Source organism: Diplodia seriata, assembly GCF_021436955.1.
Source record: "Diplodia seriata strain FDS-637 chromosome Unknown scaffold_3, whole genome shotgun sequence".
Classification (NCBI taxonomy): domain Eukaryota; kingdom Fungi; phylum Ascomycota; class Dothideomycetes; order Botryosphaeriales; family Botryosphaeriaceae; genus Diplodia; species Diplodia seriata.
This window is the reverse complement of record NW_027117310.1, coordinates 87826-102465: the sequence shown is the minus strand read 5'-3', so window position 1 is coordinate 102465 and position 14640 is coordinate 87826. Positions and strand designations below refer to the sequence as shown.

At 58.2% G+C, this 14640-nt stretch overlaps 3 protein-coding genes across 3 annotated transcripts; 1 reads left to right on the top strand and 2 right to left on the bottom strand.

Moving 5' to 3' along the window:
- Nucleotides 1-4162: 4162 nt before the first annotated feature.
- On the bottom strand, nt 4163-5074 carry SLS55_002785 (uncharacterized protein; the record flags this gene model as incomplete). The annotated part of the gene is made up of 1 exon (XM_066774265.1): nt 4163-5074. The coding sequence occupies one exon, from the start codon at nt 5072-5074 to the stop codon at nt 4163-4165; it is 912 nt and encodes a 303-aa protein (XP_066634384.1).
- Nucleotides 5075-5722: 648 nt separating this feature from the next.
- On the bottom strand, nt 5723-9809 carry SLS55_002784 (uncharacterized protein; the record flags this gene model as incomplete). Its single annotated transcript, XM_066774264.1, has 4 exons — nt 5723-6708; nt 6764-7746; nt 7803-9085; nt 9135-9809. 4 exons carry the CDS (start codon nt 9807-9809, stop codon nt 5723-5725), a joined length of 3927 nt encoding a protein of 1308 aa, XP_066634383.1.
- A 1263-nt stretch (nt 9810-11072) lies between these two features.
- On the top strand, nt 11073-13391 carry SLS55_002783 (uncharacterized protein; the record flags this gene model as incomplete). Its single annotated transcript, XM_066774263.1, has 1 exon — nt 11073-13391. The coding sequence occupies one exon, from the start codon at nt 11073-11075 to the stop codon at nt 13389-13391; it is 2319 nt and encodes a 772-aa protein (XP_066634382.1).
- Nucleotides 13392-14640: the final 1249 nt, after the last annotated feature.

Genomic DNA, 14640 nt, shown 5'->3' with positions numbered 1-14640 from the left:
GGCCTGGCCCTGCTGTCCAGCGGGCCTCCCCGGACTGCGTCGCTCCCTCTCGCTGTGTACTATCTCAGTAGTCCAGGCAGCATACAGTCTCCATCTGCTGCTCGGACGGCTACGTGCAGCTCACACCTCACCTCACATACCCGCCGATCGCAGCAGGCGCACAGCAGCAGCCTGCCAGCCAGCCCTCAAGGGCCCCTGCGGATCGAGGCGACGAGAGCATGACAGCGGGAACGCGAGATGGGTGATTGTAAGCCGCACATACTCTGTCTCTCTCACCATCTGCGCTGCAGACTGCGCTGCGCTGCACTGCACTGCACTGCACTGCGCTGCATGACGGACAGGTGCCGACGGCAGACGCGCCGCAACTAATATGCACTGCAGCGCGACGTGGGGGGCTGTTGCCGCGTCCACGCCTCTCCTCTACCGGTGACACCCATCTTTGCTAATGCCTGACCTGCATTGGTTCTGGGGTGATCGACACACGGGCAAAAGCAGATGCACCGGCCAGCAGGAGACTGACTACCAGCTAGCTGCTACTACTGACAATAACGATAAAGTGTCTGCCGAGCCAAGCTTTCCAAGTAGCTGACCGGCCGGCCAGCGTGGCATGGGGTGATGGTGATGGCGTTATTGCGATAATGCGACGAGGTGACGGGGCTGGATTTTCTTCGCGGACTGCGTGACTGCTTCCTTCATTCCCTTGCTCTTTCTGCATGCGTCTGTTGTTGGGCCATGGTGGGACGGTTTCGTCTTCCCTCGTGGCGGTGATGTCGGACAAGAAGAGCCGGTGTCTGCCTAGATGATTTTCGCCACACACCATCAGTAGTCGTTGGGCTTTTACCTTTCCCCCCCGGTCACTCCTTTCGGATTGGGTCCTGATTCTTTCCTCGTTCCTTTAGCGTCCTGGCTGGCCGTCGGTCTATGTCTATACGGGTAAGTCGTCTTTGGCTTACCAAGCCCCCGCGTTCCTGCGCCGATTGCCGTATTCGGCATGTCCACCCTGGTACATATGCCGCCGGTGAGAAAGGAAAGTACAGGTCGGTCTCGTCATCATGGATGGTTGGTGCTGCGGCCTCCCGTCGTGCCTTGGCGGTTCGCGCACTGCTTGCCTGCTGCACTCTAAGCCCTTTTTTTTTTCCTTTCCTTTCCGCCATTTGCACTTTCAGTGCTCACTTTTCGACATAAACTTTGCGCGATCCTTTGCTTTCTTCACCGGTCGATTGAGCCTTGCGATAGCGTAGGCTCGACACACAACTTCTTTTTTGTCCAGAGTGTTCTCTCTTCTCCAGATTGCATCATACCCCCTCTTTCTATGGATGCCTGGGCTTGGCTTCACGCCTACCTTACCCACTGCGGTACTGCATGTCGTCTTACAGCCTCGTTCATTGGTTTGTTCGTCCGTTTGCGTCTCTCGACGCTTCTTTTCCGCTGCCCGACTCTTTCCTTCCTTGCATGTTGCAGCTGCTCTTCCTTGCACCGTTTCCCCGTCACATTTTCCCTTTTTTCTCTCCCTCTCTTCCTCTCTTCTGCGTTGTTGCCGGGAGGTAGGCACTGTGACGACATAGCCACGCGGGGGTCGGGGGTTTCTGAAGATGATGGGTGATCGGAAAAAGAAAAAAGAAAAGAAACGAAGGAGAGGGAGGGGTTCAGATGAAAAGCGGGCTCGCCATGCGGCTCTGCAACCCGTGATTGGTACTACGTACATATAGGCTATATGTATGCCATGTAAGCGCTCCCTCTCCCTCCCTCCGTCGCATCACCGCTCGCCTACGCACGCACGCACGCCCAGCGCTCCCCCCGGGTCGATCACGATCATTGGTGCAACCATCGGTTCATCGGGGATCAGCAAGGGAGATGAGATGCGCGGTGATGTGCGCGGCGCGGCGCGGCTGCTCCCGCTCGTCCGCCCGCCCGCCCCGGCCCCTGTCTGTCGAGCATGGTTGGCATGGTTGGATGCACGTATGTATGTATTTAAAAACCGATTGCAAGTGGGGCAGCCCATCCATTCGACACTTCGACACTGGTTGTTCGGTTTATCCCGTGTGCACGCCGCCAATCAAGCAAAAATGGTCAACCAACCGTTTAGTCGATGCCCAACTTCCCGTTAGCCTATACGTATCGAGACACGTCGACGTTTATATCCTGGCTCGCTCGCATATGTCTTGCGTTTTTCCCTCCCCCTCCTCCCTCCCCTCCCACGGTCCACGTCCCCCACACATTACGTCTGCGGCGCACGCACGCACGCGCGCATCTCAGCTTCCCCCACCTACTCACCCTGCAAGCGTACGTTGCCTGGGATGGATAAAAAAATAAAACGTGCAGACGGGTAGGCAGGCAGGCAGGCAGGCAGCGGGGAGCGGGAGCAGCAAGGGGGAGGGGCCAGGGGGAGATGCAAAGCAAAGTGTTGAGATGTTCGTCTGGACAAGGAAGTCAGTCAGTCGTGTGGGTTGGGTTGCCCTGCTTTTGACTGACATTCGTGGTGCGCGGTGCGGGCGGCGGGCTGACGTCAAACGGCTGCAGGGCGCGGGTTTGGGTTGGGTTGGTTTCGCGTCGCTTGGTCGTTCCGGTGGCTCGTTTTTGGGACTTTCCTCGGCTGTTGCAGGAATAATAGGACGCGTCGCCTTTAGGTGGTGGTCGGGTTGGAGCAGAGATATGGCGTGAGTGAGTGGTTTGATACTACCACTGCCTACATACGTGGGATCAAATCTTCTGCAATCTACACCCCCCTTTAGAAACTCGGTGGACTCCGATCCACCTCGTCTGGAAGCATTCTCGCGCATTCAAGACTTGAGAAAATTCTAGACATTGGATTTGACTACCTATGTAGGAACGGTTGCGGCGCCGTCGATAGAGCTGATCGGAGAACTCGATTTTTCTAATATATGCTTTGATCCCAGCAACATCACACTTACTGTTTGTCTCTACAGCTCTCCCTCGTTTCAGTCTATCTCGTCCTCCTTGCCACTCCAGTGATATCGCTTTTCATCTATAGCGGGGAAGTCTAATGCACCAAGGTCCACTTCATCGCCATCCAAGGAGACGTCGACTGAAAACAGCTGGGTGAAACGCTGACCACGCTGATCAACACATGCTCCATGAGTTCGACATGCTTCTATGCGGAGCGGCCGCCTGTAGCGGCTGTGATATAAACGTAGAAAGGCAGTACGTAAAAGGTCTTCATATGCTCTTACAATTAGTTAGAGGAGTCGGACGTCCACGATGGAAGCGGTGCTACGTGTGAAAGGCTTTCTGCTGGCATGCTCAACATAGACAGATCCCACCTTGCGCTCAGGGCGCAATCCGAAACAAAACAGAGACTATTGAGGGACAATGTGGGTTATCTGGTCAAAATAAAAGGATGTCACAGTACTTCCAAGCCTTCGTCAGCAGTAACGTTCTGATAGCGGTCCGCGGAGGAAGTGATCATATATAGTGCAAACGGACTCTATCCTCATCGACTCGTCTGACAGCTCTATCAACCAGTCCCTGTTGGGTATGCCCATGCGGACGTGTGAGATTGTCGACCATCAGCTGAATCCTCAGTGCTTCACTGGTACGTACATGTGCGGGCCCAGTATTTAAACAGCCGTTGGGTCCGGCCCGAGACCTTGCGTCGCCCTTTTGGACAGGCATGTAGACAAAGCTGGCGTTGCCGGTGCTGGAGTTGGTGCGGCCGATGTTGCGGCCGGGCGCTGTTGTGCTGGTGGAAAACACCGTCACGGCTGCTGAGGGGTATGGAGTTGCTGGAGTATACCGAGTCAACGGCCAGACAAGGGTTATCTGTTGAAAGGGGAGGTCCCGAAGGCCGGAATCTTAGACTTATCTGTCCGCCAGTCAAGATCATTTTGCCTCGAATCATGAGCTGGGAGGGCGGAAAGAAAGAGCTGTTGACTGCGTAGTACGAAAATTGGGGATGGATTTTGGGCTACAACAAGAGACGCTGCACAAAGGTGGGCTCAGAGTCAAGCTGAGGGGCAACATTAGGTGGTGGTGGTGGTGGTAACTAACCCCGCTGCCAAAGCATGCAAGCCTACCTCCACGTCTCGCCTACCTCAAAAGGCCAAAAAGACGTCGCCACCAAAAAAAAAAAAAAAGACCCAGCAGAGTAGGAAGACAGCAGCGCACCGTCCTCCCACCGCCGCCTACCTACCTACCTCCCTCCCTACTTCCTCACGGCCACCAAAAACAGCCTGGGGAACCTCAACAGCACGCTCCTCCCATCCTTCAACACGGGATACGCCTCCCTCAACAACCCCTCATACGCCCGCTCCAGCCGCCCCCTCCCCTCCTCGCTCCCGACCTTCTCCAAGTAAGGCCTAAACCCACTCTCACGAAACCACTCCACAATCGCTTCGTGCCCCCCCTCCAACCGATGCCAATACGCCGTCTCCCACACATCGACGCTCCCACACAGCCCCCCCTCCATCAACCCCTCCACCAACACCCTCGCCGCCGGAAACGGCTCCCGCCCCGCCCCCGCGACCTGCTCGCCCAGCCCTGCGCGCCGCGCGGCTACGCCCATCAGCGCGTGCGATGGCTCGCGCACGTTGTCCGGGACCTGCATGGCGAAGACGCCGCCGGGCGCGAGATGGGCGCTGATCCAACGCTTGATGCGCGGGAGGAGCTCGTGCGGCGGCAGCCAGTGCAGGGCGGCGTTGGAGAAGAAGAGGTCGACGGGGGTGCCGGGCTCGGGTTCGTACGTGCGCAGGTCGGCCTCGACGAAGCGCGCGGCGGGCAGCGCGGCGCGGGCTTTGGCGAGCATGGAGGGGGACGAGTCGACGCCGGTGATGCGGGCGCCGGTGGTGGTGGTGGTGGTGGTGGTGGTGGTGGTGGTGTTTCCCGAGGCGGCGGCGGCGGCGTCGTCGTGGCTGATGCAGCCGTAGCGGGCGGCCAGCAGGGCGGTCGAGTTGGCGGGCCCGCAGCCGAGGTCGATGATGCGCGGCGAGGTGGACGATGGCAGCGGGGGGATGGCGGCGAGCAGGTCGCGGGCGGGGCGGGTGCGCTCGTCGGCGAAGCGGAGGTAGTTGGCCGCGTTCCAGTCGATGGCCGAGGAGGACGATGATGATGACGCCATTGCTCTTGCGGTTTGAGAGAGGGTCTGCGGGATTCGGGAGGACCGGCTGGTGGTGGACGTGATGGAGGGACAAAGTCGTCGTCGGAGGAGCGATGTCATTGGTCGAGGGCTGGATTGTGTATGAGGCTCTCGGCAGTGCGATGGCGGCGGGGTGGGAAAAGCTTGTGTGTTTTGGTGGTGCGGAACACAATGCGGGGATGGCGCGGGGTTTAAGTACCGATGGGGCGCGAGTAAGGTACCCTTGTGTTCGCATCCTTCTGCCGTAAGCTTGGTCCACACATGCCTCCGCGGCTTCAGTGACTCACAGATAGGGAAACGGAGTGCTTTGCCGAGTAGTCAGTGCAGGATGTCAATAACTCGAGCCATCAACATGAGAAGGTAAACAGCAGGTAAATGCGTGATATTTCGTTCCACTTCCAAAAGACGACATCGTAAAATAAAGACACAATCTTAACCTCTGATCTCAACCGTTATAATGAATCACTGGTGTGAATCAATCAGCTGCAGAAAAGAGAACACGACCCAAATCACCGAGTTTTTCCAGAATCTCCCTTTTGGCAGAATCAAGCTCAAAAACAAAAAAACACTTTCTTTTCCCCACTCTCCATCGTCTCTGTACGTCCCGAACGTTTGCCATTGGAAGATCCCTTAGTTCTTGCCCTTGACAAGCTCCAGGATGATATCCCTTGCCTGCTCCACTCCCTCACGAGAACCGACAATCTCAATCGCCTCGTTGCCATCGCCACCGCGGGGGACTTGGACCTTGGTGCCCGTCTTCTTGCGGATGCTGTTGATTTGGCTGCCACCGGGGCCGACGACGAACCTGTAAAGCCTCGGGTCGGGCAGGATCAGGTAGCCCGTGCACGACGGCTTGCTCTTCTCCTCCATAGCCTTCTCCAGCATGGCCTTTGCCTTGGCAACGCTCTCCGCGTTGTTTGAACGGAGGATCCACGGAATCTCACCATCCTCGCTGTCATCAGCGCCCGACATGTTATCCACAATATCCCAAGCGTGCGCGTCCTGGCTGGAGGAGGGGTCGTCGGTGATCAAGGGCGCGTTGCTGCCAGCGTTGGCACGGATGTTGCTGGCCCCCGCAGTCGTTGGCTTGGGCGGGGGCTGCTGCCCGCCATGGTCGACCGTGACCCGGAGGTCGTTACGAAGGCGGCGGAAGAACTGACCGTTGTCGGCAACTGCGTGGTGGAGGCGTCTGGGGACCTGGACAGTCTCGCCCTCCTGCTCCTTGATCATGCTGGCAATGTGCTCCTTGGCCTTCTCGACATCCTGAGGTTGACCGACGATCTTGACCTGGCTACGGGCAGCACCAGTGGCCGTCTGCTTGGGTACATCGACCGTGACCTTGAACTGGGATTCCAAGTTGCGACGAGTCTCGCCGCCACGGCCGATGAGAATACGGTGCTTCTCGGGAGCGACCTCGAGGAACTCGGTGACCTGGCTATCGCGCGTGTTCACGAGGTTCTCAATAGAGGCGACGATCTTGTCAACCACAGCAGCATTGCCCTCAACGCGGATCGTGTTCTCTTCCGACTCAGCACGGGGGAAGCGGACCATGCGGGCAAGCTCGCGGCGATCATCGGGGCCACCGGCGTTGATAACAATGTCGCGGATGTTTGCACCTATTCCTTGATTAATCGCGCGTGAATTCTTCCACCACATGAACTGAAGACTTACCACCTGCACCAATCAGAGCCTTGTGGTGCTTCTTGTCAACTTCGATTGTGCGCACCACCGTCTCATCGAATGCCTTAGCCTTCTGCTCAAGGAGTTTCTTAGCATCCTCGACCTGCTTCTTGGTTCCCTTGATCTTGATGTCAGCGCGACCCGACGCATCGGCAACCTCACGAGCGTTGGGAACGTCAATCTGTGCACCAGTAGTAGCGCGCAGAGCATCCATCTCACGGCCACCGGCGCCGATAAGGGAGGGAATCTGGCTTTGGGCGACAGAGACAATGGCCGTGTGGGAGTTGTCAATGGTCCACTGGTACAGCTCGAGCAGCTCGTCACGGGCGGCATCGGCACCCCTCTTGGGACCCCTGATGATGACCTCGTCGGCAGCCTGGCGGCGGTTGTGGTGCGAGGCTTCAGTGCCAGCATCGGCATCGTCGTTGGCAGCAGCAGAGCGGGGGAAGTTGATGCGAACGTTGTAGCGGTCCTGGAGACGGTTGACCTGGTTACCCTTGCCACCGATAAGATCACGGTGGAACTGGGGCTTGATCTTCAAGACGAAGGTAGCCTCGTCCTCAAGCTTCTTGCCCAAGGCAATGATGTGGGCCTTGGCAGCGTGAGCCTTGGCCTGAGGACCCTTGATCTCAACCTTGCCGTCCTGAACCTGGATGTCTACGTCAAACTCATCGCGAAGCTTCTTGATGTTCTCGCCCCGCTTGCCAATGAGAATGTTGGCAAACTTCTGGGGGTAGTCGAAGCTGATGGTGTACCCGCGCTCGAGCTCATCCTTCTTCTCCTGCTCAATGAACTCCAAGATCTTCTGGGAAAGCTCGTCGACGTCCTTGTTAGGTCCACGGATGTATACGTTATCCCTGTTGCCGCGAGAAGCTTGGGGCCTGGCGTTGCCGAAGAGCACTTGCAGAGGAATCTGGTCCTGGGGCAGGCCCTGCTGCTCGCGATCAACGTAGCGGCGAATCTTGTCGTGGAACCTGTACGAGCTGAATAAGTCAGTTAATTGACGGGTCTTCATTTCCGCTAAACTTACTTCTGCGGGGCCTCGACGTCACGGCCGACGATCTGCTCCTCAGTATTGATCTGAGAAAGGAGCTGCTTCTGAGCCTCCTGCAAGGCACGCTGGAAAGCCTGGACGTCCTGCGCGGAGGGCTGGCCACGGGGCAACTGGTACTCGGACGGCGAGCCGGGACCCTCGTACACAAGGACGAGCTGAGGCGACTCTGCATCGTCTTCGGGGAAGAGCAGGTGCACACCCTGGTCCTTCCTCAGGCCCTGGGCAGCACGCTGGCGCAGGTGCTGGTGGTAGAACGGGTCGACATCCACGTTGCTGAACCTACTCGGCGGGTGGCTGCTGATCAGGTTCATGATATCCATACGGGCCTTCATGCCGTTCTTTGCGTCCCGCGAGTAGATCTCCCACGCGGTGGAACCGTCCTGCGACGAGGGAAGCACAATGCTGGTATCGTGCATCCGCTCAAGCTCAGCAATAGCCTGGCGCTGCCTCAGGTAGCGGGTGAGAGCGCGGGCGTGCGCCTGGGAGTTGGCATGCTGGCGGGCAATGTCGACGTTGGTGCTCTGCATGGAGGCGGCGAGGTCCATGACCTTGTTGATACCGCTATCAAGTCTGTCAGCGGGTCCGACAATGGTAAGCATCTCAGTGTCGTCGTGGCTGGGAGGCAAGATGACGGCGCATCCGGTCTCGGCAAGGAAGTCGTGCAGGGAACCGCCACGCTCGCCGATGATGAACTGATGCCTGCCGCGCTCAATGGGCATCTGGTTGATGGCGAGCTGGCGGCGGAGCTCCTCGACCTGGCGCTCGATTTCAGAGCGAGCTTCCTGGGCAGCGGCGCGGTCACCGGAGATGGAGATGGGGTAAGCAGCCTGGGGAGCAAAAGGCACGGGCTGGCCGGCGGGAGTGGGCTGCGGGGGAGCCCTCTCAGCCCAGGTGAAGTAGTGCGGGATTTGGACGCGGACATCGCGGCCGCCCTCGAACGAGTCGATGCGCGAGTTGTGCGGGCCGGCCAAGAAAGGGTAGTACTCGGCGGGAATGTCCTTGAGACGGAGGTTGACGGTAGAGGTGCGCTCGTCGACAATCCGCTCGATCTCCTGCTTGGCCAGAGCGGCAGCAACAGTGTCGCCCTCGATGACGACGTCAATGGTCGAGCTGTCGTCCTCCTCGAAAGTGCCGTTCTCCTCCTGCTTGGGAACCTGTATGCGGGCGCCGGTGCGCTTGCTGATACCCTGGATGGTGGCGCCCTGGCGGCCAATGACGTGAGCGCGGATGGAGGCGGGGATGGTGACCTTGGTGGTTTGCTAATACTTTGTCAGCAGAGTTCCGCTTCTCGCAGATGCGGCGGCTTACCTTGGAACCAAGCTCCTTGGCGACTTCCCTCAGAGCAGAGCGCACGGCGTCCACGGGACCAGTACCCTGGAAGACGATGTTGCCCATGTTACCGGGCTTCATCTCGACCTTGGCCTTGGACCTCCTGTTGATATCGCGGATAACATCGGCCATGGGCTTCTTCTGCAGCTGGCGCGGGATCATCTGAGAGGGAGCAAGCGAGATGGACTCGACGTAGCGGCCGGGCAAGTTCATGGTCTGCGGACCAGGACCGCGAACCGAGGGCGTGGTGGGGGTAGCGACTCCAGAGGCAGGCGTAGAGGCGCGCGAGGTACCGTTGCTAGCAGCAGCGCCGTTGACACCGTTGGCGCTGACCGAGGCGGGCTTGCGGCCCCACGCAGAGGACACGGCAGCAGGAGTGTGGGCCTTGGGGGCGCCTAGGCCGGGGAACATCTCCTCGGAGGCGATGTTCAGCGGCGGGTTGGCAGGCGACTTCTTGGGCGTGTCGACATCCTGGGCCTTCTGCTTGCCGGCGGCCTTCTCAGACGGGGCGGCAGCGGGGGCGGGATGGGCGAGGTCGTCCTCGTCGGGGACTTCCTCGACGGTCGGGCGGTGCGACTCCTCCTGGGCCAGACGAGCCTCCAGCTTCTGAGCCGGGGTCTGGGCGTCTCCGTTGGTGGAAGCCTCAGCAGCCATAGTGAACCAGATCCGATGCCGGGTGTACGACGACAGTGACGACGGGGCGGGGAGGGAGGGCGACGAGCACGGCGTCCAGCAGGGTTGGGAGCGAGGCTATAAAGTGGCGGGCGAAGTCAGGCCGCTGGGAAAAGGTGTTAGCGAGGGGAAAAGAGTGGGAGCGTGGCACGTACAATTTGGGAACTGGCTGGAAAGGGCGGGCGAGGGCGGAGGGCGGCAGTGGCGGAGTCGCGGCGGAAGTAAGGCACGGCGGTGGAGATTGTGTCGAGTGGTGCTATTATGCGATTGCCATGCTCCGGCGGGGGGTGCGGATTGGAGGGCGAGGGCGCGCGCGAGGCTGATGGCACGATGGTCGGTGAGGAGAGCGGGCGAGGTTCGAGTGGAAAGTTCGAGCTCAGGTGGCTTCTTGCCCGCCATTGGCTGCGGCCTCGAGATCCCCAGATTCCGCCCCGGCCGCGCCATGGAACAGCCGTCGACCGCGCCAATGGCTGCGAAGACCGGTAACCGGCCCTCGTGCCTGCAATTGAGCGGGCGCACACCTGGCATCTGTGCAATTTGCCCCCAAACCGCCCGAGTGCTGTGCTACGCGCTGGGAATTTCCACACACGGGCCACACGAGTCGGACTCACGGCGCGCCCGAGTCACTGCGCGCCCGGTCGCTGCAGCCCGCCCAACACCCAGTCCGCCCACCTCACCTCTCGCCATCCGTAATCCACGACCTCCATTGAGCCCGTCGCACAGATGCTCGTGAATTCCACGTATCTGGGCAGTCGCAATGCCCTTGTGCGGTTTCCTCTCGTGTCGGCATTGACGTCCGAATGCTTGATCCAACTGTCTCATGGGAGCAATGCGGTGACTCGCGAAAGACAGAAAGGCGTCTACTTCTCCAACATGTCGCGAGAGTGTGTGGAGGAGACAGATGCTGAGTTTCCTACTTGTGTGGGTAGTTGAAGAGAAGGTCCGGACGTTCTTCTGTAACGTAAAAGCCTACATATGCATCTGGACATCTTCTTCAACGACCTATGGGAGACTGAGGTGGAAAGGCGTGGAAGAGCCAGGTCGGCGATTCGCGGTGCCAACAGGTACCTGCCTAGGTAGGTAGGCAGGGTCGCGGCTGCCAAACTGAGCAGTCGCCCTCACGCGCTTGCCTGTCTTGGCGACGAGTCGAAGGCCACAGATCTTTCTTCCTCTCGTCTTCGCTCTTCTCTCTTTCCTCCGCACACACAGTCACACACAGTCTGAACAGCAGCAAGTTCCGACACGATGACCGGCGTGCCCAAGAAGAAGAAGATCAGGTTTGAGGCCACTCATCCCTATAGACCCAGCAAGCGGACACGCCGCACTGATGGCGCCCGTTCAGCAGTCTCCAAAACCCCAGGCAATCGACCGGGCAAGAACTTCTCTGCTCACGTGCAGGCTTCCGCAAAGTTCAGCCCCTTTCAGAACGACAGCATGCGCTCCCTTCTCAGTGTTGTCGACGAGCTGCGCCATGTCGGCCTCAACCATGTTCTGTCGCTTCCACAGCTTGTCGTGTGCGGCGACCAGTCTTCGGGCAAGAGCTCCGTCCTTGAGGCCATGACGCGCATCCCGTTTCCCCGCGACGCCATGCTCTGCACTCGTTTCGCCACCGAAGTCAATCTCTGTCGTGACCCCGAGCAGTCCATTACAGCCAAGATCGTCCCTGGTGATACTGACTCCACTGCGCACCGCGACAAGCTCTTGGCCTTTCGGAAGTCCATGACCGACTATTCCGAGCTTCCAGATCTAATGCGCGAGGCCACGAAGCTTATGGAGAGCGCTGATCCCGATGCCAACACCCCGAAGCTGACAGCCTTCTTCAGCCATATGCTCAGCATTACAGTCTCGGGACCCGAATACTCTCCGCTCACCCTTGTAGATCTTCCTGGGCTCATTCACACTGAGACTGCGTCACAGAGCAAGCACGATGTCGACTTCATTGATCATCTAGTCCAAGACTATATCGCCAACCCGCGCTCCATCATCTTGGCTGTGGTTTCCGCGAAGCATGATTATGCAAACCAGATCATCCTACAGAAGGCTCGTGGTGTCGATCCCCATGGATCTAGGACTCTCGGCATCATCACCAAGCCCGATTGCCTCGATGAAGGCTCTGCCGAAGAGCAGCAGTGGACTGCTCTTGCGAAGAACGAGGACATCCACTTCAAGTTGGGTTGGCACATGCTCAGGAACCGCGCGCAGATGGAGACCCTCTCCACCTTCGAAGAGCGTGATAGCACCGAGAAGGCTTTCTTCGAGCACAGGGCCATCTACCGGGACATGGACAAGGACACTCTCGGCATTGGTCCCCTTAGCGAGCGTCTCACTCGCTTGCTACACGCCCACCTGAAGCGTGAGATGCCCAAACTGAACGACGAATTGAAAGCGGAGCTGGCCAAGGCATCGCAGCGCTTGGCTGTCTTGGGTGGGCAGAGGGAGGCTTTGCAGGACATGCGAGCTTTTCTAATGGAATCTGGCACGAAGTGCAACGGCCTTATCACTGACGCCCTTAACGGCCAATACAACGACGATTTCTTCCGTGACGGCGCCGACGCCGTCTCAGAGCCTGTCATGATCGAGAAGCTTCGGTCCACCCTCCGATACCACACCTCTCAATTCACGAGTCTGATGCTGGTTTTCGGCTCAAAGTACAAGTTCAATGGTGTTCCGTCTGATATTCTGGCTATCATCGGCACCGAGAAGGACGTTGACATTAACGACCGTCTCGATTACATGCGCCTTGCGGCGAAGCTCCAGAAGGTCCTGACGCGCAGTGGAGCCATCTCCTGGGCTTACGACAAGATGGTGGCTTGTCGCGGTGAAGAGCTACCTGGTACTGTCAGCGTGGCCCTCATGAAGGAGCTCTTCTGGGAACAGAGTTCCAACTGGAAGGCCATCACGCTCTCGTACATTGACGTCATTGCGAAGCATGTCCAGGAATTCTTGACCAGGCTCATTCAGCACGTCATGCCGCCCGAGGTCGCAGAGCGGGTTTCCAAGTGGAAGATTCCATCGAGCGTGGCCTCGCAAAAGGACAATGCCATCGCTGAACTGGACCGCATTGTCAAGGACAACCGTGGTGCACCCATGACGTACAACCACTACTACACTGACATGATTCAGAAGCTCCGCCACCAGAAGCTTATGGCCAGGGCCAAGAGCATCACTGACTCGACATCGTACCACATTAAGGGTCCTATCATGGGTTCAATCGTGAGGGTTGTCAATCCCGAGACTTGGCTGGACACCCTCAACAAGCAAAGTATTGAGCAAGACATGGACAAGTTCACGGCGGAAGAGGCTCTCGACAGCTTGATGGCACTGTACAAAGACAAGCTGAAGGTCTTCATCGCCCGCGTCGCCGAGGAGGTCATCGAGCGCCACCTCGTCGCGCCTCTGGTCGACTCTCCGGTCTCACCCGTCACTCTCATGAAGCTTTCAGACGACGAGGTTCGCTACCTTGCCGCCGAGCCTGAACATGTCCGCACCGAGCGTGCCCAGCTGTTGGCGATGAAAGACTGCCTTGAGGAGGGCAAGAAGGCGTTCGCTCGCGCCCTGATCTGATAGGGATATGTCCATGCTCACATTCGGGCTAGGGTATATCTACAAATGGTGAAGGATTGGAATACTCACGTAGGTAGTAAAGTCCTATATCTGGATCTAGTCATCCAATTCCGATTCTCAAATCCACTTCCCAATGCTTACGTGAACTGCCTGCCCATATGAAGAACGCATTGCCTTTCCCAGAGCGAAGAAGCGAAAAAGTTATGCAATCCACTGTGACCATACCACTGCGCCGCACCACCACCACCCCCGTCCGCGCACAGTAACGCCACTCACACCAATCAATCAAAGGCGGTGAGTGAATATGCGGCGGTAGCGCGAACCATCTCGCCACCGTTCGTTCGTTCGCCAACCGACCGACCGACCCCTCCCCCCTTTTGTTGCCCCTCCAAGGCCCAGACCACTCTCGATCCCTCCACCCACCCCCTATCTTCCCCACAAGATCATGAAACGAAACGGAAACGAGACACGCACGCAGTCCCTGCACCGCCACAAAAAAAATCCCATATATCGACTCCACTCGCCAAGAGATTAACCCCCCTGTCCTAAATATATACTTCCCTCCTCTTCCTGTTTCAAACCCTGTCGATCCTCGACCGAAAAAAACAAGGGTCCCGGCAAATCACTTGCATGATGGACGCGCATGATGAACGACCTTGATGCGGGACCCCGGCGCGGTCATAGCTCCCTTTGCCGTCATTTAACGTCGGGTGCCGAACCTGGTGGGGGGAAGAATGTTTACGGCAGTTGGTCGCGATATGCGGCAGTTGGTGGGAGCCGTTTGCGGCGGTGCCTGGTCCCTTTTGTTTGACGGAAACGGGCAGCGGGAGGGGCGATACGGTTTTTTTTTTTTTTTGGGGTGTCGCTGATGACGCAGGGCTGATGGTGCGCGCGCGCGCGCGCGTCGAGCGATCCATATGGTCTCGAATTGAGATGGTCACGACGGAAAAGTCTGAGCACACATCCAGAACGCGTTTCATTCCCATTCGCGGCAGAGGACATGCCTGCTGTTTACGTACGTATATACCGAAACAGGGCATTATCCATGCTACTTACAATAATGAGAACGGTTTGCTGTAGTACGTGCGGCCGCCGCGGTGATGATGATGACCACCGCGAGCAGTCCTACGTCTCTCGCAAACGCTGTGCAGGAAATAAGAAAAAAAAAGGAAAATCAAGACATAGCCGTTGAGCCGGTCTATGCGATGCCGCGGTAAAGGAAAAGAGACAGAGAGAGGTGACGAAGGTC